The sequence below is a fragment of the Aulonocara sp. 'chitande type north' Nkhata Bay genome, linkage group LG14 (assembly GCF_057382095.1).
Source record: "Aulonocara sp. 'chitande type north' Nkhata Bay isolate Kocher_YH1m ecotype deep benthic linkage group LG14, A_spYH_male_GT1.1, whole genome shotgun sequence".
In the NCBI taxonomy this organism is placed as follows: Eukaryota; Metazoa; Chordata; class Actinopteri; order Cichliformes; family Cichlidae; genus Aulonocara; species Aulonocara sp. 'chitande type north' Nkhata Bay.
Genome location: NC_141357.1, coordinates 15747782 through 15774257, shown reverse-complemented (window position 1 = coordinate 15774257; position 26476 = coordinate 15747782). Strand labels below are relative to the sequence as shown.

At 40.9% G+C, this 26476-nt stretch overlaps 1 protein-coding gene across 4 annotated transcripts in view; it reads right to left on the bottom strand.

Moving 5' to 3' along the window:
• dscamb (Down syndrome cell adhesion molecule b) overlaps nt 1–26476 on the bottom strand; it is a 134405-nt gene that overhangs the window by 23514 nt on the left and 84415 nt on the right. For all 4 annotated transcript variants that reach the window (XM_086261168.1, XM_086261169.1, XM_086261170.1 and 1 more), the window contains exons 6-11: nt 23087–23362; nt 18526–18822; nt 17248–17520; nt 14174–14452; nt 13963–14082; nt 11673–11852 (exon numbers count right to left, since the gene is read on the bottom strand). In XM_086261168.1, the coding sequence (XP_086117294.1) occupies nt 11673–11852; nt 13963–14082; nt 14174–14452; nt 17248–17520; nt 18526–18822; nt 23087–23362 (1425 nt within the window). The remainder of the gene's footprint in view (nt 1–11672; nt 11853–13962; nt 14083–14173; nt 14453–17247; nt 17521–18525; nt 18823–23086; nt 23363–26476) is intronic.

Here is a 26476-nt window from a genome sequence, read left to right as displayed (position 1 = left end):
TGAGACCATTTCTGATGAAGCTTAAGTGAACTGTAGATGGATCGACTGAGGAGTACGATGACTCTCTCAGGTACTGCTGTTTTTTAGGCCTGCAACCATGCTGCCAAGTTTTCACAGTTCATAGCTCTTGGGGAATTAGCGGTGCAAAGATTTTATGGCTATCAAACTGTTATCTTTGGTATTTTTCATCAATTGAACAAAAAAAATTTTTTTTGTGACAGACCACTAGTAACAAAGTGCCTAAAGATACAATTAAAAATAGATTTTTTTGCTGGTGTGTGTAGAAACAACAGCCTTGCTTTTTTTTATGCTTGAATGATTTATATGTCAGTCTTCAGAATCAGAATCAGAATACTTTATTGATCCCTGGGGGAAATTATTTTTTGTTACAGTGCTCCACTTTAAACCAACATTAAGACAAGACAGACAATACACTAACTAAGAATAGTACAATATATACATATATATACATACATACATAAGTCACTTATAAATAAATATTTGGAAAAGAAACATGTGTAGCTGTAGCAGCTTAAGTGGCTAAGAAAGCAAACAAAACAAAAACATTCCTCTGAAACTGGTCAGGTACAAGGACTGGACTGGACAGAGCGGGAAAAACAGCAAATGTCCAAAGTAAAGCTTTGAAAGACCTTCAGACAGCCTTGAGAGCTATTGCTCAAGACAAGAAAGTCTGGCTCCCTGAAAGCAAAATATAAAGAAATGAGGGCCGACTCAAGACTTTTGCATGATATCGTATCTGCTTTTTAATAATGGGCAGGTTTGGGGTTGTAATAGGCTGAAAGAGGTTACAAAATGATGCAAAACTGAGAGACGCTTTAGACTCCTTGTCATTTTAAGATTAATTAGTGGAGCAGCTTTCGTCGGTTAATCAGCTACAAAGGATTCTGTCAAAAAGACAAATCTCCAAGTCTTGTTTTTATTAGGAAAACACATTTGTACTACCGGTATATATGCGCTATGCATTTTGAGGTGTTTGCACGCAGTGGTGAGGACTGTGTGACTGAATAGGACAGTAACAGCAGCTACATGTGGCAGATGCTTTTGTAGCAGCGCTCCGAGGCCTTCGCTTCCAAGAAAGGAAGCGATACGTGTGTTTGACTCAGTGCGCGAGTGTCTGTACACTCCTGAACAACGTGCACGTATGTATGAATATGTGTGCGCACGAGAGCGGATGTGTCTGGGGGAGCTAAGTGGGCGAGCGCAGAGAGCAGAAAAGACTTGTGCTCATGACACATCTCAGCCACAGTACACGATGGAGGAGAGAGAGCGAGCATGTACCCCTGCAGCGCTAACTATGATCCCTCGCTCTCTCCCTCGCTCTCTCGCTCCATCTCCCTCCTCAGGCTCCCACCAGGACAGTGATGATTTAATGATGAGAGAGACCACTTTGATTATTCATACACAGCAGACAAGTCCGCTGGCCGTGCTGTTGTCTCACACAGGCGTACACGAACCTCAGATATGCACAGGCGCACACACATACTCACACTCAGAAATGCATAAATACAGCAACGTTGGCCTTGCACACATGCACAGTGCATCTACACACAATAGGCATGCATGTACACAAACAAATCCAAAGTAAAACACAGAGAGCACTGTAGAAACAGACCTGTTACCCACCGTCATCCACAAACACACACGCGCACACAAACACAAAGCATTCCTGTGGTTGAACCAGCATTTGTAGCTAACTTTGTAATAATTTATTTTGGCTGCACACAGTACGCTTTGATTATACTTGGAGTGCCAGGAAGGTTAGACAATCACAAGCCATTTAAAGTACTTGAAAACATAATTAATCATTTATTATCCCACACTTGTGTGAATGGCTATTTGCATGATGGCGTTTGAATTACTCTGATGTGTTGAAACGTCACGCAGGCTGAAAAATGCTGCAGATTATTTTTTGCTCAGTTGTTATTCATCATTTCGGTGGCATGCGTGAAGGTGTCGCTATACCGGATACCACACGTATCAAGGCCTCACCAGCGTTGGATTTTTAAGGTGAGTTCAGGCTTACACACATGCCATAAGCTCTGTGAGGATGTTTGATGAGTTAAATGATAACAACAGCACACTAATGTGTCAAAATAACAATGTTATAATAGTATTGGATGAATAAAAACCTTGGCCTGATGATGGCAAAGGGTGTTATCAAGTTTACAATACAATTTTTCCTTTTAAAATGAAAGGAGCAGAATAATAACACTGCCATCCTGCTCAGGATCTCTGCTTCTAGTGTGGCTAAAACAACCTGTAAATTCCCTCTAGAGGGAAAACTAAATTGTGTGCCTTATCTTTTAATTAGCTCAAACATGTCTTTGAAACATCTGTATATCTGTGATCATTTGCCATCTGCCAAAAACATCAGACTTATATCTCTCAGTCTTTTGTTTTTGATGCTCTACATTCAAATCAAGAGACTCGACAAGCACGTCCGCACACAAGCACGGATCCCGCGTACAGTAACCTCCCCCCACATACAAACAAACAAACACTTACACACAGACTCTTTCAACATGTTTCTCTGTCTTTTTTCCCTCCCTCACAGCACATTTTCATCTTTGAAGCAGCCAGCAAAAATCAAAAGGGGGTTGATACTCGTGCGCGTTTGTGTGTGCCTGCGCGGATGTGCACGCTCGGGTCTGTGCGCTATTGTGCGTGTCAGACTTGGGACTGCCGACGTTTAAACCTCATCCCTTATTCACTTGGAGCCCCTCCCTCTCCCTCGCTCCCAGCGCCATCATTCCCGTACCCACTGCCCCCGCGCAGGAAACTGCTGATTTATTTTGCATAGCAACTATGAATTTTAAGTGAGTCCTATAAACAGAGTCTCCTCAGCCCCATCTCTAAATGTTATTGCTCCTTAACAGGGGCTATTTTCTCCATCTAAATCGGAGGCCTCGGCGAGTTAACATCAACAGGGATCATGTTTGCTCATGAAAAGAACTCTAGAAAGGGCGCACAATGACTGTGAAATCACGTGTGCACGACTGTATTCATCATTTACGGTTGTACCTACGAGCGCATGTTTGACTGCTGAAGTGTTCCTGTGCCCCTGACTGCACATATGAATACCTCTCTGTGCACATTGAGGTATTCAAGCTGTTTTTGACCTTGTATACAAACACGTGTGAATGAAACATGCGAAGTACAATGCAGTACCTAAAATGTTCTACATCTTCTCGGCTGTGCTTCAGTGGCCCGAGCAGAGGTAAGGCCTTCTCCTCATCTGATCTCTATGCATCTACCGTGCAGCACTTGCACAGCCCCGGGCTAAACCTATTCTTTTTGATGGCCTGTAATTGCTCAGTTGATGTATATTTTTTAATATCCAGCAATATTACAGGGGCCTGGTAATAAAACACGGACGGGTAGAGGAGAAAGCGTGAGTGCGAAGAGGGGGAGACAGGAGAGGAGGAGAAAGCTGAGGTGGTCGAGAAGGGAGTGAAAGAGAGGGAACAAAGACAACAGAAAGGAAGAGGAGGACTTAACAGAGGAATGCAAAGATTTATACCCTTTCAAAGCTTTTTGCCACATGGTCAAATTCCCTTACATTAGAAGAGGTGTAAAAAAGGTGAACACTATTTACTTAATAAACAATAACCATGTGTCCGAAACTAAAATGCCACGGTCTCGTGTCTTTGCCCCTGTGTTTTGAGTTTTGACATTTTGGTTCTGTTTATCCTCACATTTTTTGTAATGTGTGCTTTGTCCTGGTCATTTTCAGTTTTGTATTCTAAGTTATTCCTCCTGTTTATTTATTCTCAGTTTCAGTTCTGCCTCCTTTTGTAATTTGTAATTATAGTCAGTTGCAACGCGCATTTGTGTACATAAGATTTTCTGGAGGAGGACAGACATTTGTTTAGAACTTATAAAGATGTCGAAGAAGCAAACTCAACTTAAACAACTTTAAGCAATTACACTTTGGTGTTCCTCCACCTCCAAAGAAATGTCAGAAGGAGTCCGAACCGCAAAAGAAACGCATATTCTCGGAAAAGTGGTTGCAGGAGGTGAGCTGGCTTCGCAAACAGCGTTGCAACTTCTTATCTGGTGTGCGTCTTTTATTTTGACAGCGAATGCGGGACTGCGGACCACTTATGTGCACCTCTGCTATTTATGCTAGTGAGTCCCAAAGTGGCAGCACGGTGGCACGGTGGTTAGCACTGTTGCCGCACAGCAAGCAGGTCCTGAGTTCAATTCCAACATCAGGCCGGGGTCTTTCTGTGTGGAGTTTTCATGTTTCTCCCCGTGTTTGCGTGGGTTCCCTCCGGGTACTCCGGCTTCCTCCCACCGTCCAAAGACATGCAGCTTGTGGGGATAGGTTAATCGGATAATCCAAATTGTCACTAGGTGTGAATGTGCGAATGAATGTGAGTGTGAATGGTTGTCTGTCCCTGTGTGTTGGCCCTGTGACAGACTGGCGACCTGTCCAGGGTGTACCCCGCCTCTCGCCCTATGACAGCTGGGATAGGCTCCAGCACCCCCCGCGACCCTGAAAAGGATAAGCGGAAGCGAATAGATGGATGGATGGATGGATGGAGTCCCAAAGTATGTGCTGGGGTCCCCTGCTGGGCTGCAACGTAACTGCAGGTGGGCCGCAGTAATAGAAGAAATTCAGTTTAAAATTAATCATCATGTAGGGTAACATATCATACTATCGATATAAATGATATAAATTTAGTTTGTGATGATATTCATTACTCTGACCTTAATTTACTGGTCATGTCCCAGTGGCAGGTGGGTCACACATTGGTCTTAACACTTTGCACATGATTAGATGGCATTAGCAATTCGTAGCCCGCAGCCTGTGTTCTTAGGAGACACCTTGCTTTCTCTTGTATTTTGGGGATTAGGGTGAATATTAAAAGGTAAGCTCAATGGGATTTTCTGTTTTTTTATTTAGTTAATTTTTTAAAAAAATTTAACTTAGTTTGTTTAATCAAAAAGTTGGTAGTATCCATCGTATTAAAATTTTATGTTAATGCTATATGCTATTTAGAGAGCCAGTCATGCTGACCTTTAGTAGCTGGAAATCACAAAAACACCTGCTTAATATTTAACCCTGTGCTTTCATTTTTATTTTTACTAATTTGGTTTTTAAAAAGGATTACTAAAAAGAATAAACACTACTTTTTCAACTTTTTCAGTGTCACTGCAGCCCTGTGTATATACAGCACCAAAAGAACAAACAAGTTTGAGGAGCAGGTTAAAAATAACCAGTAAATTTTAAATGTTTCTTTTTTGCTTGTACTTACACTCATAGACTTAACACAAAATTCAATTACACAGACCAACTGATAACACTTGGACATATAACATAATACGGACATAATTAGACTCATAAAATAGCGTAAAAATTTAAATAACCAATTACAACGAACAGCAAAAATATGTAAAATAGATCTTTTGCTATATAACTCGTATATTCATTAGATTAACACTATTTGGTGTGTTATTCAGTCTCTCACTGCTGAATGTGTAAGACGAAACAATGGGCTGAGAGTGCAAATAAAGCAGAGAAACATGCAGACTGCACTTCCCTTGAGCCCACGTCAGCTACTAATTGAGGTATTGATGGATTTAAATGAAGCAGAAATGCACTCAAGAGTTCTAACCTCTCATAAAAGGCACACATACACCCCCACACACACAACTGTATCCTCTCCATACAAGCACAATGCAAACGATGTGTTTTACATGAATACACAAACTCTAAAATATTCCTGCAGCGTGTACAAAAACATATACAATGTATGCCAAGAAAAAAAATTATACACCACTCAGGCGACTTTAGTTCAGCTTTACAGAAAGCATCTCGAGTACAACAAGTACAAGCTGGGGTTTAAAATGTGAAATCTGATCTCTTGATGAGTGTTCGGCATGGGGCTGAGCCAATGGTAGCAGGGGAAGCTAAGTATGATCAGAGGCCCAAAAGAACATATCACATTTTCCTCTAATGTGAAGTATTCTAACTGTGAAGATGACACGTCAGTGCTAACTGAATCACAAATGACTAAGAAGGTTTGGAATAACTCTATAAAAGAAAAAGAAAGAAGTGTGTTCATATTTGATCTACTTTGATGATCCCATACAGACGTGGCATCAATATAGTAACTGTGGTACAGAAATGTCCAGCCAAGTCAAGTCATCTTTAATCATATAACACATTTAAAAGACATCAAGTGTCGGCCAAAGTGCTAAACTGAGGGATAATATAATAAAAAGAATTAAAATAGATAAGATGAAAACATTATAGAAAACATTGTAAGACATCCATATATGTTTGTAAAAAATATGTGTACATGCAAATATGCACATACATATACAAAAATGCACACATTCACACACAAGCACACATACGTGAACATTAAATACATGTATGCGCATGCAAACATCATTCAATGAGGTAAAAGACCTGAATAGCTAAAACAGAATAAAAGAGGTGTCAGAGAGATTGGAAAGCCTTGGAAAATAGGTAGGTCTTTAGATTCCATTTGAAGACTTCCAAGGACTGTTCCAGAGCCTCGGGGCGGCAATGGAGAAAGCCCCGTCACCTCTAAGATCATTTAGAAAAAAATGTCTGGAGTGAAAAGTGTATCACTCACTTATATACAGAATATACCATCTTGTATATAACATGAACTGATCCTGGATTAAACAAAATATGACCGTGATCTTAAACGTTTTATACTTAATTTTCTTTTTTCAAATCTCGACTATGATAGAAAATGTTGGACTATGACGATTGGTAGCACTGATCTTTCTTTATGTTTGCCTGCACATTTCCTGAAGAGAAGTGTAAGCTCGGAAGATCTGCTGAACACCTACAGAACAAATGAAAAGTTCTCAATGTTCTCAAATATTACTAAAGTTCATGAACGTGAGAATCAATGGCATCTAATACAAAGGGGGGAGGGGGGGGGGGGGGGGTCCATTAACTAGCAATCGTTATTGACTGAAATAAAGTTGCTTGCTCTGTACAAAATCATGCGGAGCCCGCAGGCAGCTATAGAGAATATAAAAATGATATTTCAAGGCCATTTTACTACATTGAGTGTAAGAAATACTATTACATGCCTGCAGCCTCCATTGTAGGCTGCCTTAACCATAAATCTCCAATTCAGTTTTATCGAATCGCCTTCTTTCTCTCCATACTACAACTGTCTCTTTGTAATTTTATAGCAAAGTTTTAAAAAATTACTTTACAAGCACCTAAGAATTTTTTTTTTCCTTTTGGGGGGGGGGGGGGGCAGGATTTTCCCATGTTTTACACTGTACAATCCAAGCTGGGGTATTTTATATAGATATCGTATTACATTATATGAATTATACAAGTGCAGGTTAATTAACTCAGTCACTTTACCTGCAAGTTGCACAAAACAGCAAAGCAGTAAAAACTGGATGTTTAGTCATTTCTCATGTAAAACCCCGCAAGCGTTATCGTCAGAGCCGGTGTATATGTTTTTTTGTTTTTTGTAGCACAGATGTTTCTGAATGACCTGAGAAATATTAAAGGGATATTTTAGGAATAGAGTACAGCCAGCATTGCTAGTTCAGCACTACGGACAGCGGCATGGACTGCAGACACAGCAAGGCAGGCCATTGATTGCAGTGGCTGATTGTATCTTAGCCTAATAGCAGAAAGAACTGTGATAGATGCAGGTGACTTTATAGTTCGGTAATGCAGATTATCGACAGCACGGCCTCAAGAGGACCGGAGTGTTTGTGTTTGCTGGAGAGCGTGACAGAGCGAGGGGAGGAGAAGGTATTCTAGTAATCTCAGCCAAGTTATTTATAAACGAGTCATCTTTGTCGCTTTTACAGCTGCTCGAATGTTTGATATTTTCTAATAAGTTGCATATGTTGTCGCATGAGGAGTGAGGAAGACTCATTTTGGTTACTTTGGGTGGAAAGAAGCATCTTTAGAGCACAAATCCCTGAACATCTTTCCAACTAAAGATGTGCAGGTGCAGTGCACTTGGTGCTTTAGGGAGAAAAATGATTTTATCAGCACCACAGGCCTATCGTGTGTGTATGTGGCTTCAAAAATTCACCCAACTATGTTGGGAATATATAACTCGCGCTTTAAAGGAATAGAACATGTTTCTGTTCATTTAAAGCAGAAGAACATGTTTTCATATAAATAATAAAAGCTGTAAATCATGTTACGGTTACAGTTCATGTTAATGAAACTACTAGTTGTGAGAAGCAAGCGTACATTATTCAGTAGTGAAGTTATTAGAATTCCCTTTGATAGAGCCCAGTGCAACGTGAAACTGAAGCCTGCAGCAACAGCAGAGTGCATTCAATAGGTCAAGCCTCTCTCACGCACACACATATACACAACTCTCTCACACTGCTGTGGCAGCTAGTGCAGCTGAATATTAGGATCAATGAAAGTGAAACTATGCAAGCAGTTTCTGTTCACTCCTCACACGATTCCATTTCCTACTAGAATACAAAATGCACACCAATAACACAGCATAAACAGTCCACTGCTGTTTCCTGTCGAGTAGAGGTATGGGTTATTGATTGTTCATGTCCTCCACAAATAACACACATACACTCACTGGACATTTTGTTACATACACCTCTTCAGCTGCTTGTTAACACAAATATTTAACCAGCCAGTCTCATGGGGTAAACTCAGTGCATTTAGTCATGTAGACGTGGTCAAGACGACCTGCTGAAGTTCAAACTGAGCATCAGAATCTGATGACTCTTGTTTTCTGCTGCAACATTTGGACTGTAGGGTCAAACTTTGGAGTAAACAACATGAAAGCATGGGCTTATCCTGCTTTATATGAGTGGTTTAGGCTGCTGATATAATAGTGTGGGGTATATTTCCTTGGCACACTTTGGTCCCATTACCACCAACTGAGCATTGTTGAAACAGAGCAGCCTACCAGAGTATTGCTGCTGAGCATGTCTGTCTCTTTATGACCACAGTGTACCCATCTTCTGATGCCTTCTTCTGGTATTATAACGAGCCATGTCACAAAGCTCAAATCATCTCGAACTGGTTTCTTGTGCATGACGATGAGTTCACTGTGTTGTGATGTGGTGGAACATCATGGATGTGCAGGGTATCGTCACTCATTTCTAGAATCGATTCGATTCCGAGTCACAAGGTCCCAAATCGATTCGATCCATGATTCGATTCAATTTGAATCGGGAAATTTTGCCTCAGACAGTCAGAAATATTATAATTCAGATCATGCATCAGTACATTTCTATATTTTTATATCTATAAAAAGAAAGCTGACACTTGCGAGACATAATCAAAGGTGTGAGCATCACAGCAGATGCCTTTGTGTCAAAGTAGCTGAGGATAAAACACAGAAAAACATGAAGGTGATTTTCCTGGCCTGGGATTTAATAAAAATATTCTGCAGTAGATCAAAAACGCAACAAAACCGTTAATGAACATATGAACATTACCTGATGCTGCTGACGTGAAGCAGAGCAAAGTTACAGAGGTTTTATTAGAGACACAGCTGAGCGTTTTGCAATTTTGCATAATTTTAAAAAGTTTAGATTTGTTCAGTATTGAACGGCAGAAATGAGGCTTTCTTTTCGGAAGTAAGTGAAAGGAAAAAAAAAACAGCGTCCGACAGCGCTGTCGGAGAGAGAGAGAGAGAGAGAGAGAGAGAGAGAGAGAGAGAGAGACAGCTGTGCATGTAGTGTGATTTTATCGAGGTGGCAGCAAAACAATAAGAGGGAATTCATGACGATGTTTATGTGAATCGAGTTTGCTGCTTCTTTTGCTGCTGGTTCAGTCAATAATGTTTGGAGAGAGATAAAACCTGCAGCTTCAGAATCAGGGCAAAAATGGCGCAAACACAAAGCGCGGACACGCCGAAACATCAGAATCAGCGAGCTGTCGGCTTTCAGCTTGTGTCCATGTCCGTGCCGTCGGGTGAGAAAGGCGACATCTCACTGATTCTGATCCGTCGGCGGGTCCGAGCTGTGTGTTTACATCTTTGTGCAGAATCCGTGTACCTGCTCTCATTTATTGTTTTAGCTTTTTGGTGGTTGTTGAAATTTTGTTTGGTTTAACCTGAGATTCTGGCGTTTCGGGCAAAAAAAAAATTATATTAAAAAATCGATTCAGGATTTTAATGAATCGATATCACGTTATCTAAGCGAGAATCGATTTTAATCGATAAATTGATAATCAAAACCCACCCCTAATAAGGAAGCCCAAAGGGTGGACTGCACAGTAACTGATACTAAAGCAATGTGGCAGTGTGTGGAAAATGCACTTTACATGTTCTAGCATGTAAATAAGCTGCATGTGTGCACACCAGCATGTTTGATTCGGCCAATAAACTCTATGCTCCCTTCTGCACACCTCACATACACCTAGGAGCTCTGACTTAGGGTGGGGATTGATGAGAATGATCATTGAGGAGTCACCCAGAAAAGCACACCAATATCTTCTCTGCTGCTGCACATTATCTCAGTGAACTCCTGCGAGAAGACCTCACAAAGGGACTAAAAGTTGACTAAAACGAAAAAGGTCAGAGATGAGAGAAAAAGAGAAGATCTGCATTGCTGTTGCATTCAACAACAGCAAAGATTAAATTATTGAGCTATATTATCTTATTCTAACATCTTTAGCATTCTCTGTGACCCTGAGGAGCACATATGGGTGGATTTTAACAGATACACTGAAAGCATAATATAAAGAAAATGCAGGCCCGATTTATTTTATGTATTTTTTTAGTTAATGGTTAAAGCATACTGTGTGCCGTAAGAACTTGTTCACTTATCATTTTCTTCAGTTGAAATACATGAAAATCAATGTTTGGAGTTTGATATGCTACTGAGAGTTGAGCCTGCAGTAGCTGCAGCTGCAGTGTTTGCTCTCTGCGTGGTAGAAAATAGAAGAAAAAAGGTTGGCACAGCCATAGGTCAACTTGCTGCATAGCAACTGGGTGCCACAGTCAGCAAACTGACCTATGAAAACACAGAGTTTGTTCCTCTCTGAGCTTGCTGTTTCAGTGCTGACAGCTTCTCAGCCTTGTACACTGCGAGGCTTAATTACAGTGACACATGAATATCCACGATGTGCCCGCTGATATTAATGATAGAACATACAGATTCACCCAGAAGGCGGGTTCTGCACAAATTATTTTTCACAGAGAGGTCAGAGGTCACAGTATGATAGAGAACATTTTGAACACCTGACCTTTATCCTGTCAGACTAACTTAAATATTAAATTGAGCTGGAGTCACAGTCTTGTTTATGTACACCCAAGAAGAAAACAGAGGATGAGACGGAGAAAGAAAGAGTGCTGCCTGTCAGCAGGGAACCTCATGCTCGAGTTTGATAACAGTAGCAGAGGGAAAATAATCCCCACTTGCATCTAAGTACCACTCCTAGCACGTTAGGGGAGCTACATGCTAATGCTCGTGGAAGCAGGACACCAGCAGTCATGGACATTAAACTAAGACACGTTCACGTGGAGGTGTGAGGTATAACTGATGTATATAGAAAAATGTTCTCGTCATGATCTGTTCGTTCATAAGCTGCACAGCTTAACTCCTGAAAATAATGGAAGCCAATTCAGCCTACTGCTCCTTCAGCCCAGACAGCGAAGCAGAAATTGATTACAGCTGCATCAGATGTGGATTCTTACTTTTGACTGTGAGGTACATGGACTTGCTGACATCCGCTCCCACGTCGTTGCTGACTTTACACAGGTAGAAGCCGCTGTCGTCCTCCAGCACGTGTTTGATAAGCAGCGAACCGTTGCTCAGCAGCTGGATACGAGAGCCGGTGTTCAGAGGGATGGGCTGAAACTGGGGGACGCCGGCGCCTAGTGCGAGCAGGTAGAAACGGGCCAAAAAAAGACAAAATCAGGAGCTGTTTTAAATCAGAAAAGAGGCATTCAGATTTATTTATACGGCTCATTCAGTGCACCACGACACAGAGAAAAATACACATATATGAAGATAAATAGCATTACAGTACTTAACAGTAAGAGGAACTAGAATGTGTGTGTCCATGTGCATTCACTTGACCATGCATCTGTGTTTACAGATTTGACGACAAAGCCTGTCAGATTCAGCAAGGATTGTAAACATGTTTCTTAACACCAGGCCTAAATCCTTAAATCGCCAAACAGCTGCTGAGCAGAGCGAAACAGGCTGAGCTCCTGGTGTGATGCAATCAGAACAGACATAATGCTCATGTTTAACAAGAAGGCAGATTGGTGCAGAGGAACAACGGGGAGAGCAGGGAGGCCTTATATTGGAACTAGCCTTCGATGCAGAGTCAGGCAGATTTCTCCGCTGAAGTTAGAAGAGGATTTTCTCCTTTTTTCTTTTTGTTCTTGTGTTTCCAACTCTGGATTTAGTCTTTGCTCTTGTGTTTGCTGAATTCACCAAAAGAATAACACAGAAATGTCCTTAGAAACACATTTCTGGCCAGTCTGAAAGACAAGGACACACTAATCCTGAAGCAGTGGGTTCGATGCTTTGCGCCGTTCTTTATCTGTAAAAGTCAAATATGACTGACATTTGAAATTCATTCTTAAAATTTTTCAAAATAAGTAACAAAATCTGTCCGGTACCTGTCTGAAGTCTGCTAACAGATGGGTAGGAAACTGTCTCTGTCTTTTAAATAGAAAATTATATAATCAGTCTCTTTTTACTGTTATACATTACAGTATCTCTTCCTGAACTGGCAGCCCTTAAGTCTCTAAGAAATGTCACCAACACTGAATTATAAGGCTCATATCTTTAACTAGTCTTGCTCATGTAGCATTAAACGCATGCAAAGTGAGCCAGACGTTGCATAAGCTCGTGTTAAAGTTAGCGTGTACAGATTAGACCATTTAGGGAGCTGTGGGTATTTGCTGTTTAATTAAAATGCAGTCAAGTGGCCGTGGCTAGAGAAGGGTCAAGTGGTGACTTTGTTCCTGCTCCCCTGGCTCTTAGAGAGGCAGAGGGAGGTAGAGGTGTTCTTCCTTGAATTATGGATTCTGCATATCCAAATAGTGCTAGTCGTTATGTTAATAGCAGTTGACCTTTACTTACTGTTCCATATCTCTCGGAGACACTCATCTGGCTCTTAGCTATTACTGTTGCAGTAAAAGCATGCCAGGCAGCTATTCTCTGGACAAACTGCAGTCTGGCTAACAACAAATTAGGCATTAGCGAGCTAAACTGCCTGCCCTGGATAAGTTGATTTTCATTGTCCCTTTGCTCTGACAGCTATCCTGTAGAGAAACAGGAAGTGTGTGAAATGCTGAGGTAAAAAGGTCCCAGAAACCAAAAAATAGGACTGACTGGTAGTCTGGCTTAAGCAAACCTGACCAATAAGCTAGCTTCAAACACTACAAGCGAGTAGACACATGCTGAGCTCAGGCCGATCCCTCTGTACATACTGATCAGGCCTGGTCAGACACTGCTAATCAGGCACAGACATGCACACGAGCACACATAAATCCCATCAAAGGGTGAAAAACAGATCTGATTCTTTCACTCCTTTGATCATGGCACCGAGCACGCAGACACACACATGTGCACGCTCTGCTCCTCGTTGGCTGTTGTGTTTCTCTTGGTGAAGCTTTCATCCCAGGTTATATGGATGATGGAGCAAACATCTGGGGCCCCTTTCTTCATCTGCCCTGCTCAAGTGACTAAAATCACCTGCTGCCTTGCTGCCTGTCTGTCTGCTTCAGTCTGTTCTCGTCTTTTTCTCTCTGATGATTTTCTAACGATGCAGGTGGGAACTGTGAAAACTAACAGCCCTAAATTGAAGTGGTGTGTGCGTTTGTATGTCCTGCGCATTCATAGACATGTATGCCAGCCGCAGGTAAAGAAAGCAGCAAGCAGAGTGATTTCTCCCTGTTTTGACTGATGTTTGCACCTCTTCTCACATGTTCAACCATCTTCCCTTTACATTCAGTTCATTTAATGTACCTTTGGAGTGTTCCCAAACGATGGTAGGTGGTGGATAACCTTCAGCGGAGCAGTTAAGAGTCACAGTTTTGCCATAGATCCCATCTTGATCCTCAGGCTGAACCACAAACTGAGGAGGGACTGTACACAGCAACAAACACAACAAACAGCAACACTTCATGGTGTTTCCCAGCTGATTTTACTGATAGATGGAAGGTGGATGCTGTCTTACCCCTAACGATCAGCTGGCTCTGGTGCTCCACAACAGCAGCTTCATTGCGGGCGATGCAGGTGTAGTTGCCGTTGTGGTCGGGTGTTAGGTTGGAGATCCTCAGCGAGCTGGTAAAGTCTATGTTGTCCACAGTTACGCCCAAGCTGGCGGGGATCGGCCGCCCGTCCTTCTGCCACGTGATGTCCAGCGGTCGGTCACCAGACATGACCACGCAGGGGATGAAGACGCGTTGGCCGATGGTGAAACGCTGAAACTCGAAGGGCTGGATGTAGGGAGGGACTGCAGGTGGAGGGATAAAAATCTAAATGATTACAAGTCTTCAAAAATCATCTGAACTCCCTGGATTCTGTTAAAGCTGCTGTGTCCCTTATTGAGACTAACCCTATAAGCATCACTCTCTCTCTCTGTTAAGGAAACAAGAGGTCACTGAAAGAACATAAAAGACTTGAATAGCAAAACATGCTGCAATAATTCGTTGTCATTCCCAGGCTGGAACATTTTGTCCTCAGAGTGCATAGAAAGAGAGAAAGAAAATAAATAATAATAACTTTCAAGGTGACTTGTTGTGATGCTTTAGAAAAAGAAACCTTAACGAACCTGAGCCTTTTCCCTTTATCTATAAATGATCATATATCAAGCCACTAACCTACACCTATGTGCATTAACATCTAGCTGCAACAACACTATCAAATTATAGCACAAAAATCATGATTACAGGAAATATTTATACTTGCATTTATATTACAATATAAAGAATTAACAACTTTAAACTAAACAGAGGCTACATCCCTTGCACCACCTCAGTCTTCAATGCACCTGTCTTGAATAACTGAAATTCAGAAACAAAGTCAATCTATCTGCACGATATAATCACAGTTACAATATGATCTATTCAAATTGACTGCGCTATATTCTCTGGGAAATCTCCAGCCATCACACAAGTCATCTGCGCGAGCGTCCATTCAGTTCAAATAACACTGAAATAAGCAGCACTTTAGCCGCTTATTTAATTCACAACAAAGTGGAGATAATGGACTCCAGGGATCCCCAAAGACACTTCGGCATTTTAAGCATGAGCAGAGTAAATTAACAAATGCACTCCCTCACTATAGCACCGCTGGGAAGGGTTGCTTTATATCATCACTCTCTCTTTCTCACTCTCTTTCTTCCTCCGTTTCCCTCGCTCTGTGGGAAAGTGTATTATAGTGAAAACAACATTACATACTGTGCAGAGGGAAGGAAATGAGACATAATGGGGAAGCCCGTTTTTTTAGTATAATCTATTACAGTTGTAAGATCTCAGTGGAGATCAGTCAGTCAGCCCTGTAATATCAGCTGCCATCTTCACTTCTTCTTCATAAGCCAGACTAATGTACCCAGGAATATCAGGTAGATTAATTAATTTAGTCCGGAGAGATCTATTTATATTGTGGCGTCTGGATGGGAGGAGAAGAGTGAGCCGAAACCTTTTTTCACCACTGTATCCCACAAAGTTGGAACTGTGACAGTTTCCCACAAAACCTATGGAGGAATATGCCTATGCCTTTTGGCTAAATGTGACGTGTGAAGATCAATACCACACATGCAATACTATACAGGGTAATGGCACATTTTTTTTTAGCTCAGAGTGTTAATATTAAATAGATGTAATACTACATATTAATTGTTGAGCTGCAGAGGGAAGTGTCGGTAGGTAGAATTTATTACTTAGGCTAGTTTTTCCAATATTTATGCCGGACTTGCTTGTAAATGTTTGTTAATTTGTGAATTGATGAATTGTAGTAAGAAAGCGCTTTGAGTGAAAAAGCGCTACATAGGTAGCGGTCCATTTTACCATGAAGTGGTAGAGAAATATCTATGTTTATAGGATGTTATCATCATCCTGGTACCCTTGACAGAAGGTCAGTAGTTGTTTTTTCCCATATGCTTTTGGATTATTGCAGAAAATAAGTGTAAATGCATGAGTACTTAGTGACCTTTTTATGTTTTAGAAATGCAAATTTCTAAAGCATGTGTTAACAATAGACCATTCGATCAAAAACCAAGAACACAGACTTAAAGAGAAGGGAGCTCGAAGGGCAAAGTGATGCTTTATTTCTGTAGCATTAACTTTATTTGTCTCCAAGCACTTTTTTTTCCCTCAATGTGACTGTAACATTAGCTAATTCCAGTAATGATCTGTGTGGTGTGTTTTGGAGCATTTAGATATGATTTGCAGTTGGCACATACATGGTTTTCAAATCCACATAGAAACCAGATTAACATATCACAACATAGTAACAATCTTGCTAGTATTTGCTGATAACTTGATAAACATGGCTATCTTTTGTTCCAAGAAAAAACAAGATCATTTGAAGTTAAACACTAAATGCTATAAAATGTCAGTTTGCTAATTAATGACCACCCTTTATATACAGTCTATGCACTAATAATCACAGAACTGGTTTACCAAATAGATTTAATAACAGTATGTCACCAATAATAAATTATAAAGCACATGCAACATATTTTTAGCGGCATCAACGTTCTCATTTCTTATGCAGGGCATCCTGATAGTAGTCGCAGCGATTCACTTAACTTTGTTCATGTTACAGCCTTAATATAAAATGGGTTAAATTCATTATTCACCTCAAAATTCAACACACAATACCCCAAAAAGACAGAATTTAAAAAGAGTTTGCTTAAATATACCTACGTTTCTATATCTACTCCATACTGGTACTCAGGTTGTTGCACTCTATTTATCTGTATAACTTATTACTTGTTATTCTATTTTCTTTTTATTCTGTTTCTTTCGCTCTGGGACTGTGTGCACGTAATTTCGTTCCACCTCATGTAAACATGTGATGCGAATGACTATAAAACAATCCTTGCATCCTTGAAATTCTTGCAATTTTGTTAAAAATAAAACAAAAATGAATAATGAAAAAATGTGAAACAGGTGAAGTGCTGTAAATACTTTCCGGATGTACTGCACCTTTCTAATGACTTTATGTCAAAGAGTAATCAGAGTAAGAATAACACATCAAGGTTGCCAATGGCAACTTGGTGAGCTGCAGTTTCATTGGACTTACCTCTCACTCGGACGTGGACGCTCTGGGAGTCCATCTTGTTGGGCTGAACCATCACCTTGCAGTTATACTCGCCGGCGTCCACCTGCTGCACGTTACTAAGCTTCAGCGTGCCGTTGTTCTCGAACGCTCGCTGCCTGTGGTTGAAAGGTAGCAGCGCAGAGTTCTTGTACCACTTTATGGAATAGTAAGGGTAGCCAATGACGCGACAGTGAACGAAGGCATCCCGTCCAGCGATTGCGGTGATGTTTTTCATTGGACGAATGCTGGCTCGGCCTAAAAAGGCACAGAGATTAAAAATGTAAGATTTTAAGGACAGCGGTATTCACAGAAAATCACAACAACAGTGTGAATGAGTGTGGTTTGCTTTATTATGGTGTTTTTACAAACAGACTCGTGACTCGTTAAACGTATTCAGGATTTCAACATGAAAGTGTTTCCCCTCACAGCTCCACAAGTCCTACCAGGCACCAAGTACTCACAGGAGAAGTGAAAGGAAGCTGCTGTTTAAAGCTTTTGTTTAACTACAAGAAATAAGACAGAACTCTAAGTAGAAGGCGGTGAAATGACAAGCAGATTAAAGTGTGCTAACTATATGAAGGAAAAGAGAGCATTAAAATAACACTGTACTACGCGTGCTTATAACTTGGCTGTAATACATTCTGTTTCCCATCAAATGTTATACATGCCGAGCCTCATTCTGTGTCTCATAAAATGGAAACAGAGTAATTGCTTTAGCATCTGATCGAGAAGAGTCGAATTGGCTGCTTGAGTAAATACACACAGACACACATGACTCGCACACACAAGCACACCGGGGGATAAATGTATTCAAACAGAAGAAATGCATTTTTCTTCTGGCTATTTACAAACCATATCCAGATAGGCGTACGAGCAGCAAACCAGCATAATTCATTTGACCTAAAATGCAAGCGTGTTGGAAAAGCACAGTAACAATTTGGAGAGAAAATTACAAAGCAACAATTTTAGAAAAGTATACGTGGTTTAGGATTAAGAGACAGTAACAGGAAAACAAAACTGAGGCAAAATCAGTCGCTGGAGAGCAACTTAAAAGGAGATGTAAGTGTGAATAAAGATTTCAAATTAAAAATAAAATAATAGCAAAGAAAAAAACAAACACCAAATTTTAAGAACAAGTTTTTCGCAGATAAATTCCAGATCCAAACAACAAGCAGCTCTCATATACGACACAGAGACAGACACATAGAGAGACAGACAGGTATGTGTATTTGTTCTTGGAGGAGCTGATTTGACAAGCACCTCTTACGTTTATTCGAGCCTGGTGGTACACGACCCCGGCCGAGTTGCTGCACGTGCACCGATACACCCCGCCGTCTTGCACCTGGGTGTGCGTGACATTGAGCTGGCTGACCACGTGGCCCTCGTGGGTCTCGTAGTGGCCCAGGTGGTGGTGGCTGTCTTTGATGACGGGGTCGTCGTCCAGCGACCAGGTGCACCTCGGAGGCGGGGTGCCCTTGACGTTGCAGACCAGGAAGACGGGCTCGTTCGGGTTCACCACCTTCTCGCTGAAGGAGGACAAGATTTTCGGAGTACCATCTGTGACAGAAGACAAAAGTGGAACGTGGTGGTGAATAAAAGAGAGGCTAAGTCACACAGAAGTACTAAGTTTAAAAGTGAGAGCGGTTTAGTGAATAATGTCATCATAAATTATGTATTTTGGGGGTAGTTTGTTGTTTTAACCCTGTAACGCCAAGTGTATCATATTTGAAATATGAGATTTTGAGACCTCAACATCATCGGTGTGAAAAACCTAATGTCTACAATCAGACACACGCAATACTACTGTGAGTAATAAAATAACAAAAACGCCAGATGTAGCAAAAATGACTGAACAAATGGAGATTCATGTATGTAAATTGCTATTTAGTTTTTTAAAAACTCATGAATCAGGCTTTACAGGATTGACAAACAAAGCTGAAACGTGCACATGTGGAAAAAGGGAAAAGGAAATGCGTTATAATGTCGATCCCTGACAGGATTCAAACCAGTCACAGATGAAATCGTGCATGTTAGGTCACTGTAACACACCTGTCTTCAATAGATTTTTGTAGTTTAAAGGGCAACCGTTTAAAAACTGAATATACCTGCTGATATCTCATTTTATAATCTCGGTAGTTTTGGACACAATAACAGCTTTACTTATGTGTTTCATAGTTCATCAAACAACGGCAATAAGGCATATGTAAAAAGGCTGACTCCAAGTGTGGGAGAGTGGGGAAGAAATGCTAGACTTTAAACAATTCCCAGGCAGAAACGGGATGATTACTGATCTTTTCTCACATACCACTCAAATTAAACATTTGTGCTGACTAATTAGCCGAGCCAGTGAGTTTGTGTTGGGCACAAATCACAGTGAGCCAGTTTGATTCCTTTCTCACTACTCACTAAAATGGCAGTGAGAAATACATATATATAGCTTTGATTTTCAACTAGTGCTTTGAGACACAAAGGGAAGCTCCTAAATATCACTGAACGCTGTTGCACCAGCTGTGTGATGAATCCAATATGTATATTTTTTAAGCTTTGCAAACTAAGCTAATGTGCCTATTGGGGTTTTTCAGACATGTGATTGCTAACCACATGGTGTTAACCTGTCCACCTATAACAATAATGATGGTGACAATGTAGGCCCGAGGCTCGGGTTGCCAACTCCCTGAAAAATAAATAAGGGACACCTCGTGGCCAGGGCCGGGCAACCCAGTTGTCTTCACCCTTCCCAGTGTGGTAGCTCTTTTTTTGTGTGTGTGAAATTATTTTTTAACCATTTGACTTGAATTTGATTTAAGCAGATGCATATTCTTTGTGATATGACCATATGGGAAACAAATGATCATTTAGCCATTTATTTTTAGCTCAAAATGACAACATTAACACATAAAACAGGTCTCTTTCTTAAACAGAAGCCTGTCATGCTTAACTTTTGAGAATATAAGTAAATCTTTCTTTAAAAGAACTCTGTCCTGCTTAACTTAAAATTATATAAATTAATAGAAAGCAATAGAACGAAAAATATTCTTGTAACAGTGCACATATAGTGCATTTAGTACAATTGGCTTCAGTTGAGGTATTATTTCAGCTTTTCTAATGCTAATCAGCTGCTCCTGTTTGTAAACCCACTTGTTCCCATGATTACGCATCTTAACTCATCATCATTATTCATCTATGTATTACTTTTATGTATTATTCATCTATTTGTTGTAATCATCCATCCTTGCAGTTGTTTATTACACAAAATAAATGATATTATCACACTTCTGGCCACATAGCGCTGATATTCACCGCACATGCCCATATTAACCTTAACCAGAGGGTTTAAACAACAAACCAGTGTTTACATACCATATCTGCTTCTGCCGTGGCCTGGTGGACAAAAAATTGGTTAAGGGTTCCCCGAGCTTTCACGCCCCTCATGTTCTTCTTGTGCCCACCACTAGAAGCATGCCTATGGAAAAAGTGCGCCGGCACACAGTGCAGTGCGCTTTATAGGTGTTATCGTGCACTTTCCCAGCCAGGTGTTTTCCTTTTCCCAGTCCTCCCTGTACTTTTGCAGCCTTTTTTCTTTTCTTTCTCTGAGGGGAACAAACATTGCTGCTCTAACGCTGGGCTCACACTGTGCGATTTTTGGCCCATTTTGAGCCGATTTTTGAGTCGTGCGACCGATTTGGTGATCGGCCCGATTTTGGCCTTCATCGTGCATCGTGTAGTATACGTGGGGTAACGAGAAGCGATTAACACCTCACGACCAGCTCCCGATCATCAATCGCTCGTGAGGGTGTCACCACAGCCGCTCACACTGCTCATGCGCAAACACGTAAACATCGGTGAAAAAGACGGCGCAGCACGGCTGTGCAGCGTGTGATCTGGACACAAGTGATGGAGGCACTTGTAGAACTTTGGAAAGCTCATCCGAGCCTTTTCGATGTGGCATCACAAAATTATCACGACCACAACAACCGTGAAAATAGTTGGATTTACACTGCTGCTCAATCACAGCTGCCTGATCATGTTTTTCATTAGCAATTTAGCAAAGTTGATGGTGGTGTGTCTGTGTGAGTGAAAGACAGAGAGAGCGAGCGACAGATTTTCTGTTATAACCTTCATGTTATGTTGGCACAGTGTGAGCACTCAGGTCGCATCAGAGCATCGGGCCGTATAGTGTGAGACCCTGCATCGTGACCTGCAAACTTCTAATCCCTGCGAGTCAATCGTGCAGTTTGAGCAAGAGCTGAATAACGTGACTGAAAAAAATCGCAGTGTCTGCCCAGCTTTAGGTGTACTGTCATCCGAGACGTGCACCGCAGTGTCGGCGTTTGTTTCCCTGTTGGCCATGCTTGTTGTTGTGGTCATCTGTTGTCTTCCGGTATTTTCTCCGCAAGCGACCTTTCCTCGACCAATGAGATAATCTGAATTGTCATACTCGAATTGTCATAAGTGTGCTGTCAGCTCATTGGTCACAAAGCAGGAGAGGGACTGGGAATTATGTTTTCAAACAAAGCGTTAATTCCATTAAAAGTTATAGACTACTTTTGATTCTCACTGTATTACGGAACAAAGTGCGTCCCTTATTAGCTCAATACGGGACGTGTACTTTTGTTTCTAAATACGGGACGATTCCGTTTTTTAAGGGACGGTTGGCAACCCTAGCCCGAGCAAATAAAGCCCCAGTGACACAGTTGTGTGCTCCCCACTGGCTAGCAAAGCCAAAATGGTTTGGTAGCTAGCACCCCTCTCAGGTGTTGACCATGCCAGCATGTCTACAAGCTACTCTCTGAGTGGTGGCAAAACTGGAAAGTGAGATAAAAAAAAAAACATAAATAGTTTGTCTTCCGTGCAAAAGTTACGGCTTTGGAAATCTGGATGCAAATTTTGTTAGCACTTGGCTGGTAGCTGGCAATCCACATCTTTCTTGCAAACTCCTGGTAACTGCAGCAATCTTCTAAAAATCAAGGCAATCATAAAGATGGCTTTGTGGCACAGCACACTTTGTGATCAATTTCACCAAGTGACTGCCAGCAACCTCCAGGTGCCACTCACTAACCAGTCGGTAATTACACATTTTTCCACTTTTGGGCAAGTGATGTAAAATCTTTGTTCATCTGATACAGCTTCTACTGAAATCCTGCATAAAAACCAGGTAAATTTTTTTCAGTCATTTACTCATTATTCAAAAAAAAACATTCATATCCTGTATTGTCTACATACTACTCTTTGTAATATCCAGACGCAGTATACATTTGTTGTTGGAGACAAATCTTTTTTTTCTTTAGAAGAAAACATTTTTGTTAATAAAACAGTGATAGAAAGCAGCAAAAGGAAAGGAAAAAAATCATGTCTTTCTGAGAAGACTTTGCCATTTTTTCATTAAGAACATAGATCCATGAGCTTTTCTACCAGACACAGAGAGTTGTCGGCTTTTCAAATGTCTGTGTCTGCCTGCTGCTGCTGCTGCTGCTCTCTGATAATCTAGGTGTATTCCACATGATTATAGATTATCAATATCTTCTTTTTACAGCTCCCTGGCCACAGGAGACAGTTGCCTAAGCAACGCTTCCAAGGTAAGTTAATGGATTAAAGAGTGTGTGGATGTATTTTTGTATGTGTTTGTGAAGTGTGGGGCAATCATTCTAGTGGTGGCAGAGAATCGCAGCAGCATGCCATTAACACATAAACCCTATTGATCTTCAAGGCCTGAATCTGTTTGTGCTAACTCACTGAATATGTATAGGACAGCTGCTACTGTGTAGCGTTTTGGTCAGTATTTGTGTGTTTGGATACCTTTGCAGCAGTGATGCCATTTTACCTTCAAGGATAACCTGAACAAAGTCCTGTGCAGACATCTTGCCCTTCCTGGCGAAGCACTGGTAAGCCCCGCCATCACTTTTCGACATTCCTTCCATCATGAGGTTCTCCCGGTTTAGCCCAATGAAGCGAACATTGTTGCCAGGGTAGATGATCTCTCCGTTGCGATACCATGACAGCTCGTATTCATCTGAGCCGCTCACGCTACAGGACAGAGACACCTTGCTACCCACGCTGCCCTTCACCTTTCGAGGGCTGACCACTACTTTCAAGGGTTCTGTGGACACAGAAATCAAAGAGATGTTTAAGAAAAAAAATTGGGTAGTAAATATAATAATGAGGTACAGTATGATTATCATTATATTTGTCCAAGTTCAATGTTTATTCTTAATCATTAAGAATGCTAGCGCTAACATTTGATTCTCATCAATGCAGTACATCACTGTATCAAACAAAACAAGCAGGGTGTCACTTGCTATCACTAAACACAGCCCCCAGTGGTGCTGCTGGTGCAGGAGTCAGTTACTGGCAAATCATTTCAATCTCACACACACGTATTTACTAGGGGTGCAACGATACACAAAATTCACGGTTCGGTTCGGTTCGATACTTTGGTGTCACGGTTCGATATTTTTTCGATACAAAAAAAATGTTCATGCATTTTTAATTTGTCATTTATTAAAATTATAAATATATATTTTAACTCAAAAGTACAGTTTTTAAATTTAACCCTAACCCTTGTGCGTGTTTTTTATTTTGACAGCGAATGCGCACCTGCGGACCACTTATGTGCAGCCCTGGTTATTTAGCTCATCATATCGCAGCCACAGAAATTCTTTTGTCCATGAAACCATAAAGCTGCACTTTCTTTTTGCCTTATAGTCTGATTTGTCATAACTTCTCCGTTTTGTGGTAAGCTTTTCTTTGGCTGTCACTTCTTCACCCTGACCTGTCTTATTTGGCTCAGCAGAACTGAAATGCTTTTACACACTCACTCACATAAGCTCAGCGATTCTCTGCGCGATCAACCTCTCACATGTTTAAGCTTGCTGCGGGAGATTTCACTTGTCATGTTTGCATAGTAAGCTAACGATTAATAAGACGATGTCAGAGGAATTGGTGCGCAAATTATCATCACTCACAGATCAGTGCTGTCGCTCTCTATACACAGTTCACGCGATTGCAAAGTGAAAGCAAAAAAACAAGAGCAAATTCAAACGCGACTTCAATATGTCACATATTGACAGTGGCTCACCGATGCCAATGACATAATTACCCAGCTACATTTCCGAAAGAATGCAAAAGCATTGACATATATTTTTCCTACAATAGCCCGACGGGCAGGGAAGAGATAGATTTTGGTAGCCCGACTGAAAAAATCGCTAGCTCCGGGACGTCGGGCTAGCGATATTGCGAGCCCTGTATCTGATTGAGGAATCACTCATCTTTGGAAAAGAGAGTTTATTACAGAGAAATGGCTCTTTCCAAAATAAAAGCTATACTATCCGCTTCTTCTGGGCTATATTCTCAGCAGCATAAGGAGAATCATGTGCTAACAGCTGTCTAAATGACTCGGCTAAAGTTAGTAGCATGCTTGCTTTTTTTTGTCTGCTTCCACTTGTCTTTGCACTAGGATGATGTCGGCATAAATGTGCAGTCATATTCATTGTGTTCCCACTAGTGCTTTCAGGTTAATCTCGTTGAAATGACCTTAACGCCACAACACGGCAAATCTCCGTTAACGAGCTACCGCCGATCGCTCCGTGCATGGGGCTAGACGGCAAACACGTTAACGAGCTAACTGCGCTAACACACTAGTTCACACCAATGTAATTGAGCATTGCATGGCACATCCAACATACTGTTTTACTTTAGTCCAGAGGTGGGACCAAGTCATTGTTTTGCAAGTCTCAAGTAAGTCTCAAGTCTTTATCCTCAAGTCTCAAGTCAAGTCTCAAGTAATGTCAGGCAAGTCAGAGTCGAGTCTCAAGTCACTGGTGTAAAAGTCCGAGTCAAGTCACAAGTCTGAAACTTTGAATTTCAAGTCCTTTCGAGTCTTTAAAAAAAAAAACGAAAAAAAGCATGTTGCAGTTATGCTAAATGTAAATATTAGACCATGTAATTTTTTAATCTGTGTTTTTCTCAACACATGACAAAATAGTGAACTTAGAAAATATACACAAATTGTGAAATTGCACCTCTTTAAAATGCAGCTCAATTAAACCTAGCTCCAAGAATAATTTTCACCGACAGTTCTGAGATAAGCTGCATGTTATTCTTGGATGCGGTTGTAGGACCGGCTTTGAAATCGCATGACAAAAATATCATACATAAATAAATGATTTTTTTTTTTAAATATCATTTTTAAAAAAAACTGCATCACCAACGTAGCCTTGAAAACATTTGCTAGTTAGATGAAGTCAGCTATCTCATCGTAGCATATTTATATGCATATTTATAATCATACGGTTCTTGGAGTGAGTGCATACACTCATGAAGTTTAGTAACTTCAGGTCACTGCAACAAGCCCAGGTACAGTTTACCGACGGATGGGTGCAGGACCTTGAAATGCACCGTGTAGAACGAAAGACCATCGTACGTATCATAAGTTTACCAGTCTCACAAATCGTCTTCATAAATACACATTCGTTAACCGTTTATTAATATAACCTTTGAGCTCAACGGTAATTAATTAGTAGTGGAAATAATTTCTGGTACCCATCACAGAAATGTAGCAGTGACAATAATACTGTATGCTGTAATCGTACTGGGCAATTAGTGATACAAAAAACCTGTTTTATCCTGTGAATAAAAGTATATGTTTTTGTCAATGTACCATAATAACAGAAGCGAAACGCAATATTGTGTCAGGACAATTCACTATTTATGCACAATAAACAAAGGAGCATAGCGCGACAATTTCTGTTCAGCGCCAGACTTGCTTGTAACCTATATCACCAATTATGTTATGAAAATGACGCATTAACTACAACAGCAGACTGACCTGTGTGGAAATGCTTGGAGCAGACTAACCTGTGAGCTGGAGTGTTCTGGGACGTTATATTTGATCTTTGAATGGCTGCAATCCAGGCCACCCGTCGCGTCTTTGTTACTTTGGAAACATGGCTCGAACAATTTCTCTTCAACGACGTAATCCGATAACAACCGATCTCTTTACCCGTCGGCTTCCCGTGGCTGTCATGCGACCGGCTATTGCAGTTAATAATACAACAGCTTCTTGACATTTTTGTGTTTCTTTTTATCGCTGTGTGACTGATTTTAATTGAAAGCCTGCGTGCGCTAGTACCTCTTGCCACGAGTTCCCAGAATCCTTTGCGGTTCTACCCGTGAATGACGTCACATTTTCAATCTCTATATAATATGCATGTTA